Source organism: Ornithorhynchus anatinus, chromosome 11 (assembly GCF_004115215.2).
Source record: "Ornithorhynchus anatinus isolate Pmale09 chromosome 11, mOrnAna1.pri.v4, whole genome shotgun sequence".
NCBI classification, from domain to species: domain Eukaryota; kingdom Metazoa; phylum Chordata; class Mammalia; order Monotremata; family Ornithorhynchidae; genus Ornithorhynchus; species Ornithorhynchus anatinus.
In genome coordinates this window covers 54,739,977-54,759,362 of record NC_041738.1, presented here as the reverse complement: position 1 = coordinate 54,759,362, position 19,386 = coordinate 54,739,977, and the positions used below count along the sequence as shown (strand labels likewise).

The 19,386-nt window shown below is 57.6% G+C and overlaps 1 protein-coding gene across 1 annotated transcript; it reads right to left on the bottom strand.

Annotated features, from left to right (window-relative positions):
• Positions 1–298: 298 nt before the first annotated feature.
• On the bottom strand, positions 299–17,701 carry BACE1 (beta-secretase 1). Its single transcript, XM_001509740.5, has 9 exons — positions 16,835–17,701; positions 6,880–6,968; positions 6,115–6,331; positions 5,616–5,753; positions 5,195–5,329; positions 4,883–4,984; positions 4,643–4,792; positions 4,145–4,316; positions 299–2,997 (listed from the first exon to the last, which is right to left on the bottom strand). The coding sequence occupies exons 1-9, from the start codon at positions 17,084–17,086 to the stop codon at positions 2,756–2,758; spliced, it is 1,497 nt and encodes a 498-aa protein (XP_001509790.2). The 5' UTR covers positions 17,087–17,701; the 3' UTR covers positions 299–2,755.
• Positions 17,702–19,386: the final 1,685 nt, after the last annotated feature.

Here is a 19,386-nt window from a genome sequence, read left to right as displayed (position 1 = left end):
GGGCCTTGTCCTACCGCTGCCTCCCGCAAATCTCGTCCCTGTGGCTTCGAGACTTCAGAGCCCCCCCCCCCCCCCGACCTCCTGGAAGGAAGTGGAAATGAAGAGTGGAGAGCCCGGCTCGGGGTCCAATAATTTACTGTGTTAGCGCTCGGTATCTGTACATAGACATTAGGGTTACGGAGTATTGCAGTTTACATCAGCAGAGTTCACAGTCCGCGAATAACAATACCAGTTGGGGTCCCCCTCCCTTCCCTTCAGGTCCCCCCCCTCCCGTCTTCCCTCTCTGCCCCCACCCACCCCAGTCCCTGCCGGCGGGCCCCCTCCTGAGCCCCAGACCACCTCCAGGTCCCCCCCCACGGGCACCCCGGCCTGGTACGGTCCCATCCCCCTCCCGCCCGGTCTGTTGGGTCCTCGCCCTCCCCTTGCACCCCTCCCCCCCCAGAAGGTTAAGGCAGCTGGTTCTCCGTCAAGTGGGTGGGTGTCCTTGGACGAGCCCCGGGCAGGCACTGGGGTGAGGAGATCTCTGTGCGAATTCCACCCGTGGGGCACGATCTTCACTCGACACTGAGGGAGATCCGGGAAATGGAGAGGTGAATGGGGGGCGGGGCGGGGGGGTCCAAGGCTGCTGCAAACCAAACCCTCCACCCATTCCAAATGGGTGGATCTTCAGAGCCCGGGGTCCTGCCCGCATCTTGGATGTGGCAGCCTGCAGTCGGCTCTCTTGCGAGCTTCTCTACCCAGAGGGGACGACCAAACCGCACGCCCCGCCCCCCCTTAACCTCACCTTGCCCCAGGAGGAACCACCAGCTGAATGTCGGTTCGCCAACAGCAGTACGGCCGGACCTCTCGGGGCCCCTGGAAGCCCCCTTCACCGGGAGCCCCTTCCCCCGACCCCGGTGGAATTCTTCCCCACCGGAGCCTGGAACAGGGCTCGAGGTGCAAACTCCAACTGGCCCACGAGTTGAGGGTGGCGACCTTCTGATCCGGTGAGTCCCCTACCTTTTCCTGCCGTCCATCCCCCCTTTCCCCACAGTCCCACTCTCCCCTGGTCCTGCCTCGTCCAGCCAAATGTCGGGGGAGAGGCCGGGGGCCGCATCTCCCTCGACTGCCTGCGCGGTGACGGCTGGGGCGGAGGGTGGGAGGCGGGAGATGTGGCTCTCTCGGAGCCACGGCTAGGGTGCGCGATGGACGGTCACCTCCCTGCCGAGCCGGGCCGCAGCTGCAGTGTCCTATGTCCGCTTCGGGCTCCACCCGGCTGTCGGTGCCGGGGAGAGGAGAGAGGGGGAAGGGCAGGGTGCTCATACCCCGGGACCCTGACCTGAAGTGGCTCCAAGCTGCTCTTTCCCCCTACAACGGGCTAGTCCCGCCGGGTGGAGAGGGAAGGCCCTGAAGGCCGTGGGGAGGGGAGGCGGTGCGGGGCCGGAGATTAAATAGAGCTCTCTGAAGCTATGAGGCCCGGGCGGCCGTCAGCCGGCCGGGGGGAGGAGGAAAGAAAATCGGGCACCGCCAGGTTTTTGCTTTTCCTCTACGATAATGGGTGTACGCAGCAGGGAAGTTTTGTGTGCCACGGTAATGGGGAAAAGCCAGTTTTCCCTGGGCCCAGGAAGAGAGGCTGAATTGCAAGGGATGGAGATAGCCAGCCAGGTAAGGAGGGGGTCCACTCTAAACCCAACCTGCCCATAAGCTCTAGCAGGAAGGGGAGGGGAGAGGGCATCCTCGGAGTCGGGAGGTGGCCGGTCACGGGGCCACCCCGGACCCGGAAACCCTAGTCCAGGCCGGGCCACGCCCGGCCCAGAAAGAGTGTGGCAGAAGGGGAGGCAGAGGAAGGGGAGCAGTTCCCAAAAGGCCAGACTCCGGTCTTGCTCTGCGGGTCCCGAGCGCCGGGTGAAACAGACCGGACCCCGGCAGAGATGGGTTTCAAGGGAGAAATACTCACCCGGCCCAGAGGAAGACGGGGAGGGATCGAGGTGGTCACAGCGGAGTCCCCATGCCTCGCTCGCTGCAGGGGGACCCCTCGCAAAGGGGCAGAGCCCAGCCCCGCCATTGCCCCTCTCGAGACTCCTTGGGGCCCGTGACCATCTCCCCCCGCCCTCCCGCGATCCCCAACGCTCCTCAGAGCCCAGGCCTGGGATTAGCCAGCCAGCCAGGGGCCGGACTCTGAGTTTTCGGTCTCCCCCCCAAACCCTCGACCCCTTCGCCCTCTCAACCCTCCAAAAAGATCCCCCCCACCCCACCCCACCCCACCGGTAACCTATTCAAATTCAAAATTAAAAAGGCAAGGTAGAACCCTGCACCAAAAGGAGGTCAGCTTGTTCACAGAGGGCCTCCAGCGGGGGTTCGATGAAGGCCCTCTGCGATAGTGGGTCGTTGGAGCCAAAGGGCTCCTCTGGGTCCCCCGTTGGTCCTGGGGCACCCAGAATCTCCCCGGGGCCTGGGTCAGGGCAGAGGGACCGAGAGGGAAAGGCGGGGGGCGGAGGGGAGGGGGGTACGGCTTCAAGCGTCGGGCAGCGGATTCCGGCTGGGAGGTGTGCGATCCCTGCAGTCCGGCAGCTCCCTGCTCTGCCTCTCCCCACGCCCGGGGGCCCCGTGCCCTCCCGGCGCCCACCCCGCCGGAGCCTCCCGCTCCTCTCCCCGCCGAGGCGGAGGCGGCTGGTGGCGGGCGGAGGGTCCTGGGGTTCCACCACCCTCCCCCGGGCGAGGCCCCCTGCCCGCCGGCGGGCAGCCCGGAGGGAGGGGACTCTGCCCCCGCCGCCCCTCACTTGAGCAGGGAGATGTCGTCGGCGAAGTCGTCCCGCGGGCGGCGCAGGCAGCGGAGGCAGCGCCACTGGCAAACCATGAGGCAGAGCGGCAGCATGAAGAGGGCGCAGATGGCAGCCATGACGTAGGCGATGGTCATCAGCGTCGACTCGTCCGTCTGCGGGATGTTATAGCCGCAGTCCTCCGTGTCCGGCGTCACGAAGGGACCCTCCACCGCCGCCATTCGGAACTCGTCGTGCACTGGGGGCGTCGGGGGCGGGGGTAGAGAGGGGAGTCACCCAGGTAGCAGGAGGAATTGAGGTTGGGTTTAAGGAAGAATGGCATCCGTCAGCGGGCGCAGGAATAGATGCCGGAGGGAGGCTTGGGGTCTCCTTTGTTGGGTCTTTAAGAACATGAGGGAACCCTGTCTGTTTGGGTAAGGGGAGAGGCGACCCTCTCTGGAGGCGAGGGAACGGACAGAATGATCTCTGGAAGACCCCACCAGCCCAGGGGGTCTACGATTCTCATAGTGAGGCAGTGTGGTCTTGGGGCAAGGGAACTGGACTGGAAGTTTGGAAAACCCAGGTTCTAATCCCAGCTCTGCCACTGACTTGCTATGTGACCTTGGGCAAATAATTTACCCTCTCTTGGCCCCAGTTTCCTCATCTGTAAAATAGGAAGTCATATACTTGTTCTCCCTCCCCGTTAGCCTGGGAGCCCCGGGTGGGACAGGGACAGGGTCTGACCTTGATTATTCTCAATCTTCCCCAGGATTTAGCCCGGACTTAAGTGCTTAAGCGATTTTATCATTATTACCATTGAGTGTTTACTATGTGCCAGGCACTCAGCTAAGCACTGGGGTAGACCCAAGCTAATCTGAATGGACACAGTCCATGTCCCATGTGGGGCTCAGTCTTAATCCCCATTTTACAGATGATGTAATTGAGGCGCAGACAGGTTAAGTGACTTGCCCAAGATCACACGAGTGGTGGAGTCAGGATTAGAACTCAGATCCTCTGACTCCCAGGTCCGTGCTCTTTCCACTAGGGTATGTTGCTTCTTACGGGGATTCTCGGAACTATTCCACGCCTGGCCTTCCCTGCCCAGATGAAGTCTCCCGGGTAGCCCCCTTCCCTGGCCCAGCATCACCCAGCAGTGGGCGGAAAGTGGAACCAAGGACGCCCCGATGCCCCGCCATCCCCCCGGGATCAGTAGTCCCAGCTGGCAGGGAGAACCGGCCAGCTGCCAACCTTGACTCTGCCCAGCCTGTTGACTTCACCTGGGGGACTGTGGAACCCCCGTCTCTCTGCCGGATTGGGGTGGGCCAGAACTCTTGACCCACTCCCACCTTCAGGCCCCGGTCCCACCCCGTGGCCGCGCCCAACTCACCGCCCCGTCCCACCCTCACCGTGGCAGGTGCTGACGGCAAAGCCGATTCGCTTGCGGGCACGGTCGAAGACGACGTAGAAGCCCTCCATGATGACAGCGCCCATCACGGTGCCCGTGGACGACTGGGAGATGGCAAATTTGTAGCAGTCATCCTGCGATGTGGCCACGTCTTCCACCGGCCTCAGGTATTGCTGGACGAGGACAGGGGGGCGGCCGGTGAGGGTCCAAGTCTGCTCCCCGCCCTTCCCACATCCCAGTTCGACCCCTTCCGTTCCTGCCCGCCGACCCAGGACTCCCGGCGGTGCCCGTGGTCAGTCCCTCTTTGCTCCCTCTAGACTGTGAGCTCGTTGTGGGCAGGGAACGTGTCTACCGACTCTGTTGTGTTGTACTCTCCCGAGAGCCTAGTGGAGTGCTCTGCACACAGCAAATGCTCAATAAATACTATTAATTGATTGCCAGACACCTGGGCTCCCGGCCCAGCCCCCCGCAGCCTGGAGTCGGGCAGGCGGGCACCCACCTGTGGCAGGATGGTGATGCGGAAGGACTGGTTGGTGACCTCCCCCATCAGGTAGAGGGAAATGACCGGGAAAATGTCCCAGGGCGTTGTGCCCGCCTGCCAGCACACCAGCTGCTCCCCGAGCCAGAAGCCATCCGGGAACTTCTCCGTCTGCCAGAGGGGAGAGAGCAGGGCCGTGAGGAGAGGGGCGGTGGCTCCGGCCCTCCGCCCTACCCCCTGTCGCCCTGCCAGCCCGCTGACCGAGGACGCCGTCTTGATGGACTTGACCGCAGCCGCGAACACCTTCTTGGGGAGACGCAAGTTGGTCGTGCCACTGTCCACGATGCTCTTGTCGTAGTTGTACTGAGGGGAGGGGAGGCGGTGACCCCTGACCCCCAGGGCAGCCGGAGGGCCCGACGGTACCGCCCCCCCAACCTCCACAGGAGCTCGGCCGGCTCTCCGGACGCCGGGTCCTGCCCGGCCCCTTTCCGATCTGGATCCCAGCCTCCCCACCCTGGCAGTGTCCGGCTGCCCCCGGTAGCGCCCAGCTGCCTCCCCCACGGGGCCTGATACCTCCTTGCAGTCCAACTTCAGGTCCTGCCCATTGATCTCCATGCGCACGATGATGACCTCGTAGTACCACTCCCTCCGGATGGGCGTGTACCACAGGCCGCCCACGTATAGGGAGGGATCGATGCCTCCGATAATCTGAGGAAGAGTTGGGGTCGAAAGGGTGCAAGGGGAGCTGGGGTCAAGGGACCCAGGGGTCCTGGCCACGAGCCACCGCCCCGGGGTCAAGTCGCGGATTCCCGTGGGGCTTCGGGTCTCACCGAAGTCCCTCCTACCGCAGCGGACGCAGTTCAGCTTCGTCCCGCCCCCCCTCGAGACCTGGGGATGGAGCCTCTGTTCCTCAACCACCTCAGGGCCAGGTTGGGCAGCCGGCCCAGGCCGGGGGAGATGCCAGCCCCACTGCCCACCTGGGCCAGCCCCTCACCATGCTCCCACCGACGGAAGCCGGGGCCTCGGTCTCGTTGAGGGAGAAGCCGGCGCCGCACAGTTGCAGGGAGAAGAGGTTGGGGACTGACGTCTGCTTCACCAGGGAGTCAAAGAAGGGCTCCAGGCTGTCGTCAGGCTGTTGGGGGTGATGGAGAGTGGCGGTGAGGGCCGGGTCGGACAGAGGTGCCCGGGGGGACGCCGCCACCATCCTGGGGGGCGGGGGAAGGCGGAAAGAAGGGGGGAACGGGAAGTCCCGGCTCCTCAATCCAGGCTGACACCCAGGTTCGTCGAGGCCATCCTCTGGTTCAGGCTGGCTTGGACTCTCTCCCCACCCCCCACTGCCGGGAAGTTCCTCAGATCAAACCTAAATCCTTCTCGGTTCCGTGACGGGGATGGGGAACGGCGAGTTCCCTTCCACTGCCCCGCGGCCCCTCGGAGACCCGGGGCGAGTGAAGGGGTCGCGGGAGGTCACGGAGGGCGGGGAGGCGGGCGCTCACCCTGGCGATCTCGGCGTAGGCCAGCCCCAGGATGCCCTCCCAGTTGGAGCCGTTGATGAAGAACTTGTCAGACTCGGTGATGGCGGCGATGTTGGCCCGCACGGTGACGTTGGGGCCGTGAGGGACGGCCACCAGGTCGCTGCCCAGCTCCCCCTCCCACTTGCCCTGGGTGTAGGGCACGTACACACCCTTCCGCAGGTCTCGGTAGGTACTGGACCTGAGGAGAGGGGCCGGGTGAGACATCTCCCCCGCAGACGTCGGTTCCGAAAGACCCCGGGGGCCCGGTCGGCGGGCGCGTGCTAACAACCCCCCCAGAGGTGCCCCTCTGGTGCTTTCTGGCCAGCCCTGAAGGGATTCTCCTCCCGCAAGTCAAGCTTGGGATCGGGACCCTGCCCCTTCCACCGCTCTGGCAAGATCCCACCCTGTCCCGGACCCCGGGGGGTTGGGGCTGGGTGGAAGACGCCCAGGCATTGGACAGCCGGCGGCCGGGGCCGCCGTCGTCCCCGGCCAGGGGCCATCTGCTCCCTCAGAGCCTGAGGGTCAGGGTCCGGACGGGGGCAGGGCAGAAAGTGGGCACCCAGCACTCACCCTCGGGCATCCAGGGCACCCGTCCTCCCGCCCCTTACGTCCTGTTCGTGCAGACCGCAGGGTCGGGGGGTGTCCCACCTGCGCTCTGCCCTCAGCATTTGGCTTTGGCCCCCTCCCTGTGACTATGCCCGGTGGACCCTCCCCCTCTGGGGTGCGGGGGCCCAGCTCCTCACTCACAGCTGTCGCCGGTAGTAGCGCCTTAGGAAGGGGTGGGGGGCGGCCCCCACGGCGAAGTTACTGCTGCCCGTGTCCACCAGGATGTTCAGCTGCGGGGGGAGAGGGACAGCGAGCTCAGGGTCAGCCCGTCCAGGGCCATGGGACGGGGGCTCGGGCGGAGTGAGGGCGGGGCTGGATTCATTCATTCATTCGATCGCATTTATTGAGCGCTTACTGTGTGCAGAGCACCGGACTAAGCGCTTGGAATGGACAATTGGGCCACAGAGAGAGATCATCCCTGCCCCACAGCGGGCTCACAGTCTACAAGGGGGCAGACAGACAGCAAGACAAAACAAGTAGGCATCAAAACCATCAAAATAGATGAATAGAATCATAGATCTGAGGGCGAGGCTAAGGTGCTGAGGTGCTGAGGGAGGGGCTGGTCTGGGAGCTCGTTGTGGGCAGGAATAATAATTATAGTATTTGTTAAGCTCTTACTTATGTGCCAAGCTCAGTTCTAAGCGCTGGGGTTGATACGATAATAATAATGATAGTGATGTTGGTATTTGTTAAGCGCTTCCTATGTGCCGAGCATTGTTCTAAGCGCTGGGGTAGATACGGGGTGATCGGGTTGTCTCACGTGGGGCTCACGGTCTTTAGCCCCATTTTACAGATGAGGTAACTGAGGCACAGAGAAGTTAGGAGAGCTCACCTCCTCCAAGAGGCCTTCCCAGACTGAGCCCCCCCTTTTCCCCCTCCTTCCCCTCCACCCTCTGCTCTTCCCCCTTCCCCTCCCCTCAGCTGAGCCCCCTTTCCCTCTGCTCCCCCCCTTCCCCTGCCCTCAGCACTGTGCTCATTTGTATATATTATTTATTACCCTATTTATTTTGTTAATGAGGTGTACATCGCTTGATTCTATTTATCGTGATAATGTTGTTTTGTTTTTGTTTCGTTCTGTTTTGCTCTGCCCTCTGTCTCCCCTGATTAGACTGTGAACCCGTCCCTGGGCAGGGATTGTCTCTGTTGCCGAACTGTACATTCTGAGCGCTTAGTACAGTGCTCTGCACATAGTCAGCGCTCAGCGTGGCTCAGTGGAAAGATCCCGGGCTTGGGAGTCAGAGGTCATGGGTTCTAATCCCGGCTCCGCCACTTGTCAGCTGTGTGGCTTTGGGCAAGTCACTTAACTTCTCTGTGCCTAAATTCCCTCATCTGTAAAATGGGGATTAAGTCTGTGAGCCCCACGTGGGACAACCTGATCACCTTGTATCTCCCCAGCGCTTAGAACAGTGCTTTGCAAATAGTAAGCGCTTAACAAATGCCTTGATTCTATTTATTGCTATTGTTCTCGTCTGTCCGTCTCTCCCGATTAGACTGTAAGCCCGTCAAAGGGCAGGGACCGTCTCTATCTGTCACCGATTTGTACATTCCAAGCGCTTAGTACAGTGCTCTGCACATAGTAAGCGCTCAATAAATACTACTGAATGAATGAATCATTATTATTATTAAATACTATTGAAGGAATGAATGAGTTAAGTGGCTTGACCAAGGTCACCCAGCTGACTAGTGGTGGGGCCGGGATTAGAACCCACATCCTCTGACTCCCAAGCCCGTGCTCTTCCACTAAGCCACGTGCTTTCGTCTGTTATATTGTACCTTCCCAAGCGCTTAGTACAGTGCTTTGCACACTGTAAGCGCTCGATAAATACGATTGAATGAATGAACGAAGGGCTGCGACGGAGTTTGAGGGCGGGGCTGGTGTGAGGGAGCTCGTGGTGGGCAGGAATGTGTCTGCTATAGTGTACTCTCACAAGCGCTTAGAATAGTGCTTTGCACACAGTAAGCGCTCAATAAATACGATTGAATAAATGAATGAATGAGGGGCTGAGACGGTGTTTGGAGGGGGGGCTGGTCTGAGAGAGCTCGTCGTGGGCAGGAATGTGTCTCTGTTGTTATATCGTATTGTCCCAAGCTCTTAGTAGAGTGCTTTGCACACAGTAATTGATCTATAAATGAGAAGCAGCGTGGCTTAGTGGAAAGAGCCCGGGCTTGGGAGTCAGAGGCCATGGGTTCTAATCCTGGCTCTGCCACTTTATCAGCTGTGTGACTTTGGGCAAGTCACTTCACTTCTCTGGGCCTCAATTACTTCATCTGTAAAATGGGGATTGACTGTGAGCCCCACGTGGGACAACCTGATTACCTTGCATCAACTCCAGCACTTAGAACAGTGCTTTGCACATAGTAAGTGCTTAACAAATATCATAATTATTATTCTTAAATAGGAGTGAATGAACGAATGGGGGGCTGAGACCGAATGTGAGGACGGGGCTGGATCTGGGGGCGGGTCTGGTCTTTCCGCTCCCCGCCCCCCCCTTCACCTCCCACCCCTGGAAACGGTCAACTCGGCCATTGCCCGGCAACCGGCTGGGTCTCAACATAGGAGAGAGGGAGAGCTGCTTTGTTCTTTTTTTTGCGTGTACATGCAAGGCCTGAATGTTCAAGCCTAGGTGCATATGTTTGCACACTTCATGTGAGTACATACACAGACCTGAAAATGCAAACTTTTTATGGCATTTGTTAAGCTCTTATTATGTGCCAGGTGTTGTAATAATAATAACAATAATAAGGTTGGTATTTGTTAAGCGCTTACTATGTGCCGAGCACTGTTCTAAGCCCTGGGGTAGATACAGGGGAATCAGGTTGTCCCGCGTGAGGCTCATAGTCTTCATCCCCATTTGATAGATGAGGTTAAGTGAGGCACAAATTAAGTGGCTTGCCCAAAGTCACACAGCTGACAGGTGGCGGAGGAGGGATTAGAAGAAGAAGAGGTGGGATTAGAAGAAGGAGAAGCGTGGCTTCTTCTTCAGAGAAGCAGCGTGGCTCAGTGGAAAGAGCCCGGGCTTGGGAGTCAGAGCTCATGAGTTCGAATCCCAGATCTGCCACTTGTCAGCTGTGTGACTGTGGGCAAGTCACTTAACTTCTCTGTGCCTCAGTTACCTCATCTGTAAAATGGGCATTAACTGTGAGCCTCATATGGGACAACCTGATTACCCTATATCTACCCCAGCGCTTAGAACAGTGCTCTACACATAGTAAGCGCTTAACAAATACCAACATTATTATTAGAACCCATGACCTCTGACTCCTAAGCCCATAGTCTTTTCACTGAGCCACGCTGCTTCTCTATAGAGGCATTGTACTAAGTCGTGGGGTGGAAAGATACAACGTAATCAGTTTGGACCCAATCCATATCCCCCGTGGGGCTCACAGTCTTAATCCCCATTTTACAGAGAAAGTAACTGAGGCAGAGAGAAGTGAAGTGACTTGCTCAAGGTTACACGGCCACCAAGTGGCGGAACTGGGCTTACGTCACAGATCCTTTTGACTCCCAGACCTGTGTTCTATCCACTAGGCAGTGAAGTAGCATAGCATAGTGGAAAGAGCTTGGGTTTGGGAGTCAGAGGGCGTGGGTTCTAATCCTGGCTCCGCCACTTATCTGCCGTGTGACTTTGGCCAAGTCACTTCACTTCTCTATGCCTCAGTCACCTCATCTGTAAAGTGAGGACGAAGACTGTGAGCCCCACGTGGGACAACCTGATTACCTCGTATCTACCCCCGCGCTTAGAACAGTGTTCGGCACATAATAAGCGCTTAACACATGCCATTATTATTATTAGGCCACACCGCTTCTCCTGCTCAGGTTTTGTACTTATGGCTAGATGTGTGTACACTTTGTTCAGGGGCATAGTGACAGAACAGCAGTAGCAGGCCTCAAGGGGTAGCTACCCCCTATCCAGCTCCTGGACCCAAAAGCTTCCCAGACGGGTCCTGACCACCCCCACTTCCCAGGAGCCAGCCCCTTTCCTATATCTCCTAGCGACCCTTGTCACTCCCCCGTCTCCCTAGGATTCGGTCCTCACACCCCACATTTTACTGTATCTGTGACCACTTACTGCATGTTAAGCACTGTTTTAAGCTCTAGGATAGATACAAGCTAATCAGGTCAGTCAGTCCCTGTCCCTCATGGGGCTCACAATCTAAGTAGGAGGGAGAGCAGATATTGAATCCCCCTTTCCCAGTTGAAGAAAGTGAGGCACAGATAATTTAAATGATTTGCCCGAGGTCACATAGCCGGCAAGCGGCAGTGTCAGAATTAGCACTGTGGTAAGTGGCAGACCTGTGCTCTTTCCTCTAAGCCACACGGCTGCTTCTTCCTCCCCTTCCTCCACCTCCCCTGGACTAGTGCTCTCCCCACCCCCCAAAACTCAGTCCCCATGACCCCAACCCCTACCCTTCTCTTCCCAGGATCCAGTCCCCTCCTCTAACCCCGCACCACTTCCTGCCTCTACCCCTTCACCACCCCTGGGCAGGGCCAACCCACTTCAGGATTGGTTTACCAGAGAAGATCAATGGGCTCAGAGAGGAGAAGGGAGAGACAGAGGACTGGGAGAGTTAGGGTCCCCCAAGTCCAGCTAATGATTGGAACAGCCTCTCTCCTGGCCTCCAGCCCCATCTTTGGTTGGCTTGGTTCTCCCCCTTTTTCCACCCATGGCTGATGCTGGAAGGAGTCCTGAACCCAGCCTAAGTTTGCTGCCCCGGCTTTCTGACCCCCACACCTCCCATCCGCTTCCACTGGGCAGCTCCAAGACTCTGCAGCCCCTAACTCCGGCTCTTCTGTTCCAACTGCTGCCATCAGGCGCTCAGACCCTCCCTGGGCTCAGGGCTGGGGCAGGGCCTCAGCCTAGAAAACACAGCTCAGCCCGGTCCGGTGGGGACTGGCAGGGAGGAGAGGAGACATGTAACGGGCCCCTGAGGGGCAGGTGTGCACCTGCCCTTCCTCCACGGCTGGCACAACTCCAACAGCGGCTCCCAGGCAAGGCACAAGTGGAGACGTCACCCCGGTGCCAACGCCAGCCTGGAGATGCCAATGTCACCCCCTCCCTCGTCCTGCCCTGATGGGTAATCCGGTGAGCCTCCCAGCTGCTGAGGGTCTCCACAATTGCCCATCAGCCTGAGCCCATGACACCCTCACCCCTCTGAGGAGGAGGGCAGAGGTGTGCAGTTTCTGCACCTTTGGCAGCCCTGGGAAAGGGGTGCGGTGGGTATTGTGACCGGGACCCCCTCATTGAGCGATTGTGGCGGGCGGGGGGTGAGGAGAAGAAGCTTCCCAAGACTAGTTCCCCTCCCCACACTCTCCGGTTCCATTCCCCTTACCCATCCAAGTAATGGCAAAGCTGAGGGTAAATGTTCAGGTGAAGGTGAAAGTGAGGGCGAAGATAAGGGCAAGGTAGGATAAGGTGAAGGGGAAGTCGAGGGCGAAGGTAGAATAAGGTTGAGGCTGACAGCGAAGGTTAGGGCAAAGCTGAGGTTAAAGGTGAGGATGAAGTAAGTTTGAAGCTGAGAGCAAAGCTGAAGCGGAAGCTGAGGGAGAAGAAGGGGGAAAGCTGAGGGTGAAGGTAAGGGTGGAACAGGGGAAAGCTGAGATTGAAGGTAAGGATTGAGTAAGGGGAAAACTGAGGGTGAAGATAAGGGTGGAGCAAGGGGAAAACTGAGGGCAAAGGTGATGGTGAATCTGAGGGTGAAGTAAGGTTGAAGTGAGTGAAGGTGAGGGCGAAGGGGAAAGGAAGCTGAAGGCAAAAGATACAGGTGAGACTGAAGCTGAGGGGAAGAGGAGGGTGCAGGGGAGGACTAAGGTAAGAAAGGGCAAAGCTGAAGATGAAAGGAAAACCAAAGGTCAGGGTGAAGTGAAGGCAAAACTTAGGAGGAATGGGAAGGGAAGGGCTATGGTAAAGGTGAAGCTCAGGGAAAAGTTGAGGGGGATGGGCAGGATAGACGTAAGGACGAAACTGAGGGCAAAAGTGGGCAAAGCTGAGGGCAAAAGTAGGCCAAGTCAACGAGGAAGCTGAGGATGAAAGTGAGGGTGAAGTTAAGGGTGAAACTCGGGGAGAAGCAGTTTAGTCTAGTGGAAAGAGCACAGGCCTGGGAGTCAGAGGACAAGAATTGCAATCCCGGCTTCTCCACTTCTCTTTGCCTCAGTTACCTCATCTGTAAAATGGGGATGAAGATTGTGATCTCTACGTGGGACACAGACTACATCTAATCTGATTAGATTTGTATCTACGCCAGTGCTTAGTAAAGTGCCTGGCATACAGTAAGTGCTCAACAAATATTAAAAAAAAGAGGGAGAAGATAAAGGTGAAGTGAGGGTGAAGGGGAGGGCCAAGGTAAGGAAAGAGTTGTAAAGGACAAAAGTGGACAAAGATGCCGGCGAAGCTGAAGATGAAGTTAAGATTGAAGTTGATGGCAAAATGAGGGTGAAGCTGAAGGAGAAACTGAGGGTGAAGCCGAGGGTGAAGGTAATAGCGAAGTCGATGGCAAGGGTAAGGGCAAAATGAGGATCAAGTTGAAGAGGGAGCTGAGGAAGAAGGTAAGGGCAGAGTAAGGACACAGGTGAGGGCCAAGCGAGGGTCGAGACGAGGGCGATGGTGAGGGCAAAACTGAGGGCAAAGTTAAGGGTGAAAAAGCTCAGTGAGAAGGTGAGGGTGATGCAAGGGCCATGTGGAGGGTGAAGGATAGCACAAAGCTGTGGGCAAAGACAAAGGGGAAGTTGAGGGTGAGGCTAAAGGGGAAACCAAGGGCAAAGACAACCACAAAGTAAGGGCGAAGCTGAAGGGGAAGCCATGGGCACAGGAGACAGCGAAGATAAGGGAAAAGCAGAGGGAGAGGCCGAGGGCAAAGTTGAAGGGGAAATTGAGGGGGAAGGTGAAGGTGAAACTGAGGGCAAAAGTAAGGGTGGAGCTGAGGGCGAAGGTAATGGAGAAGCCAAGGGCAAAGGTGAGGATGAGGCTGAGGATGGAGGTAAGGGCAAGGTTGAAGGAGAAAAGCTAAGGGTGGAGGTAAAGTCAGACAGTCAGTCGTGTTTATTGAGCGTTTACTGTGTACAGAGCACATACTGAGTGTTTGGGAGGGTACGGTGTAACAGTATGACACATTCCCTGCCCACAATGAGTTTACAGTCTAGAGGAGGAGACAGACATTAAAATAAATTAATTACAGATAGAGGTGAAACTGAGGGAAAAAGTGAGGGTGGAGCCGAGAGGGAAGCTGAGGACATAAGTAGAGGTGAAGGTGAGGGCAAAGGTAAGGGTAAAACTAAAGGGAAAAGTGAGGGTGACGGAAAGGGTGAAGCTGAGGGCTAAGGATGAAACAAAAGGAAACTGAGGGCAAAGTTGAAGGTGAAGGTAAGACAAAGGTAAAGGTGAAGCTGAGGACAAAACTGAGAGTGAAGTTAAGGGTGAAACTGTGGGCAAGTGTCCTTTTCTTTTACCCATGGCTTTGCCCTTAATTTCACCCTCAGCTTTACTCTTACCTTGGCCATTATTTTCAGCTCAGTTTCACCCTCAACCTCACCCTTACCTTCATCCTTAGCGTCAGTCTCGATTTCGCCCCCAGCTCTGTCCAAACCTTCATCCTTTCTTTACCAAAAGCTCTGCCCTTACCTTAGCCCTTACTTTCACCCTCAGATTGGCCGTCTCCTTCATCCTCACCTTCGTCCCAACCTCCACCCTTTCCTCGCCCTCAGTTCCGCCAACGGCTTCGCCCTCAGCATTACCCATACCTCTGCCTTCAGCTCTACCCTCACCCTATCCTCGGCTTCACCCAAGTCTTCGCCCTTACCTCACCCCCGGTTTCACCAATAGCTTCGTCCTCAGCTGGGGTCAGGTGCCTTTAGCCAGGTCTCAGAGAGTTGAGTGCCAGGCTGCAGGCTGGGCCCCTTCTGCCACACTCTGCACCAGGTCCAGGTAGCCTTGGGTGCCACCTTTTGGCACAGGGCCCCTTACCGTGGCCAAGTGGCACTCTGGCTTGTTGACACCCAACCTCACGGGCCCCAGGGCCCAGGAAGGCGGGACTCACCGTGGGCAGAGTGGGAGCGGCAGAAAATGGACTGGGCTCAGACCTATGCCCAAGGGGTGGGATTTTTGTGTGAGGTGGGTGGAGGATGGGTTTCTCCCTTTCGGTTCACCTTTCTGAGGGGCTGCGGCTCTGGTTTGCCCTCCCCGCCCCCCACCACCTATTACACCCCCCTACCCTCCTGCTGCTTCCGGCCTCAGCGGACCTGTCCCTCCCCTCTCGGCCCTGGACGCTACCTCCTCTCCGCCGGGTGCTCCGGGATCACTACCTCCCAGGGCAAACCTCCCCCTTACCTACCCTGGACCACCCTCCCTGCACCCTGCCAGAGAGACCCTTTAAAAGGGAACTGGCCGGAGCCTGAGGGACGGCAGCTCTCGGGGTCTAGCAGGGGTTAGCAGCAGTGTGGTCTAGTGGATAGAGCATGGGTCAGATCCTTCTAATCCCGGTTCCACCGTGTTTGCTGTGTGTCCTTGGGCAAATCACTTCACTTCTCTGGGCCTCAGTCACCTCATCGGTAAGAAGGGGATTAAGATCGTGAGCCCCACGGTTGGGAGAGGAACTGTAACCGACCCGATTTGCTTGTACTCACCCCGGTGCTTAGAAAAGTGCCTGGCACAGAGTAAGAGCTAAACAAATACCACAATTGGCTTTTATTGTTATTATTAATAACAATGTTGTGGGAGGGCACAAGTTCCCTGGGGAACTCCAGGGGTGTACTCTCCTAAATGCTAAATACAGTGTTCTGCACATAGTAAGCGCTCAACATTTACCATTGATCGATTGATTCAGAGGCCCTCACCCTCCCAGACACATAGTCTGAATAGTCCAGGGGCAGGGAATTCTGAGTTTGAGTTCCAGCTTTGTCCCTGGCAGGCTGTGAGACCCTAGGCAAGTCTCTGCCCCTTTCGGAGACTTAATTTTCCCACTGATCCAATGAGGGAGTCACCCCTTCTCCCCTTGGGCTTCCAGGAACAAATGAGATGGGAATTAGGGGAAAGGAATGGTGGAAAACAAAACCCCCACCCTGGGAAGCCCACTCTGGGCAGGGTCATGACCCCACTCTATGTTCATTGGGCTCTCCTTCCCCCTCCCCCCCAGCGCTATCCCCGCCACACCGACACTCACGACACTCACGTATACGGTCTCCGCACCCCTGTTCGTATACACAAACCCAAGCACACGCGTACAGACCATAAATGAATACCTCCTCAGGCTCAATGATAGATATTTACACAAGCACTGACGTATATACACATATATACACATATCCACTACTCTCTGCCTATGCACACCCAGATACACACATATGCAAGGCACACACACCAGGCACACGTAGGCACACACACCACATGCACACACACGCTGAACAATAACACGACAGACTTGCGCTCTGGCGCCCTGGCTTCCCGCTCCTCCTTTCCCTCCCCTCACTTCCCAGCCTTCTGCCCAAAGCCCTCACTGCCAAACTAGGAGGCAGAGGAGGGGGTACCGTTGTCCCCCTGGTTGGAGTGGGGACCGGGCTGAGGTCTGGGGTTAGATGGGGGTGCAGGACAGAAAGGGAGATAACAATGATAGTAATAATAATAATAGTATTATTGTGTATTAAGCACTGTTTCAAGTGCTGGGTTAACCAGTTTGGATGCAGTTCCTGGCTCCCAGTCTGGGTAACTGAAGAATTGAGGAATTACTGAGAAAACTGAGGCCCAGAGAAGTTAAGTGATTTGCTCAAGGTCACCTAGCAGGCAAGTGGCAGAGCTGGGATTAGAACCCAGGTGCTCTTGACTCCCAGGCCCAGGCTCTCCACTAAGCCGTGCAGGGTGCAGGGGAGAGGGCACAAGAGCCCCTCCAGCTAAGGGGTGACCTGATCTGGGCACTGAGGCAGGCCCAGGGGGATGGGTGGGGATAAGCTTGACTAGGGAGGGAAAGAAGAGACTGATTCTGTGGCTGGGAAGACTGGCCCAGCTGACCCCGGCTCAGCCCAGAATCCCGATGGGAAGGAACCCAGCCTCTCACCCCCCACTGGGTCCTGGTTGGCGGTGTAGACCCTGAGGTTGGGGTGCGTTCTTACCGTCTGGGGGGGACTCCCCACGGTCATCTCCACGTAGTAGCCCTGCCCGGACTTGCCCCGTAGATTGTCCACCATCTCCACGAAGCTGCCCCCCGGCCCGGGGTCTCCGGGTCCCTCGCCGGCCGCCCGGGGCAGCCGGGGGCCGGGGGCCGATCCCCCCTGCCTGGTCTTCAGGGGCACCTGGATGCCCGGATGGGCCCCCCGGGCGGGCAGCACTGCCCAGAGCAGCAGCCAGGGCAGCGCCCGGGCCATGGCACCCCCTCGGCTCCCGGCCCCTCTCGCCTCCTGCCCCTCTGCCCCCACCCTTTGCCTTTCCTCCTCAAGCGGCAGAGAGGGCAGCAGCCTTCAGGGCCACGGGCCTAGGGAGTTTGCTCGGCTGGGCTCATCCGCGATGCCAACCCGGCGGCGGGCCGAGTCGATTCCAGCGAGAAGGGCGCCCCGGGCCACCTTCGGCAGCTAGTTCCCGGGTGTGGGGCCCATCAGGGACCGGCACGGGGGCACTGGGCCCCCGGGGAACCGGAGGAGGCCGGCATGGCTGGGCCGGGCCCCGGCCTGTTCCTTCTCCTCTCGGCTGACCTCGGCATGGGGAGCGGGCAGGCTCTGGGCTGGCGGGCGGGGGCAGGCAGCGCCGGTCGGTCAGTCCACCATGATCTCCAGCTCCCTCCGAGGTCCAGGCTGGGCAGGCGGAAGGACTCGGCCGCGGCGGCTGTCAAAGCCAAATGGATTTCGTCGATCCTGGAGATTTCTGGGATTTGGAGTCTTTCCCGCGGCCCTGCAGGCTGGAGGTTTGGGGGGCTGGGGTGCCCTCTGCTGAGGGAAAGCTGCTTTTCAGGAAGGAGGCCGAGCGGGATGGACCAGGCCTGCTCACGGGGAGACGGAGGAGGAGGTGGTGGAGATGAGGGAGGCAGGACCCCCCGACGCGCGCCCCCACACGTGCCCACACACTCCGTATTGGGTGTTGTGGGGTGGCCCGAAGGGAGGCTCCGACACGGTCTCCGCCCTCAAGGGCTGCCGGACCATTAGGGGAGACGGGTCTCACACGCACACACACCAACACCCACGCCTGCATATATGCTCTCTTACACACGCACACGCACTCTGTAATGGGTGCTGCGATGGAGAGGCATAACGTGAGACGCAGGCATGGTCTCTGCCCTAAAGGGCTGTCAGATCGCTGTGGGAGGCAGGACCCACCTTCCCACAACCATACAAACACAGGCACACCTGAATGTATGCATGCGTGGATGTGCGCACACACTCTGTATCGGGTGCTGTGGGGAGGCATAAAGGGAGGCACACAGTCCCTACCCTCAAGAGGCCAGGCCAGTGGAGGAGAAAGGATGGACACACTTGCACATTCTGTCTGTCTCTCTGTCTCTCTCTCACACACACACTATCTCCACCTGCACTGGATATCAGGAGAGGAACCAAGGGAGGAGAGGAAGGAGGAGAAATGGTTCCTGCCCATGAGGGGCTGCCAGTCCAATGGGGAAGGCAGAAAACACCCCTCCCAACCCCCCACTCCCCCACACGTAACCTCCACGTGCAGTGGGTCCCAGAAAAGAAAGCCCTCTTCGTCGTGGGCAGGGAATGTGTCTGTTATACTGTTACAATGTACTTTCCCAAGTGCTTAGGACAGTGCTCTGCACACAGTATGCATTCAATAAATATGACTGACTGACTGAACTAACGGAGGAGAAGAAAGAAGAGATTCATTCGATAGTATTTATTGAGCGCAGCGTGGCTCAGTGGAAAGAGCATGGGCTTTGGAGTCAGAGGTCATGAGTTCGAATCCCAGCTCTGCCACTTGTCAGCTGTGTGACTGTGGGCGAGTCACTTAACTTCTCTGAGCCTCAGTTCCCTCAACTGTAAAATGGGGATTAAGACTGTGAGCCCCACGTGGGACAACCTGATTCCCCTGTGTCTACCCCGGCGCTTAGAACAGTGCTCTGCACATAGTAAGCGCTTAACAAATACCAACATTATTATTATTATTATTATGTGCAGAGCACTGGACTAAGCGCTTGGAATATACAATTCGGCAACAGATGGAGACAATCCCTGGCCATTGACGGGTTTACGGTCTAAACGGGGGAGACAGACAAAACCAATAGCAATAAATAGAATCAAGGGGATGTACATCTCGTTGACAAAATAAATAGGGTAATAAAAATATATACAAATGAGCACAGTGCTGAGGGGAGGAGAAGGGGGAGGAGCAGAGGGAAAGCGGGGAAAGGGGGCTTAGCTGAGGGGAGGTGAAGGGGGGCCAGAAAGGCAGCAGAGGGCAAAGGAGAAGCTCAGTTTGGGACTGTCTCTATCGGTTACCGATTTGTCCATTCCAAGCGCTTAGTACAGTGCTCTGCACAGAGTAAGCGCTCAATAAATAAATACTATTGAATGAAGGAGGTGAGTTCGCAGTAGGATTCAGATTCAGATCCAGTCCCTGCCCGTGATGGGCTGCCAGTCTGAAGAAGCAAGACAGGAAGGACACACACACACACACGCCACATGGGTACATGGTTCCAGCCCTCGAGACCCTTCCAGTCTGA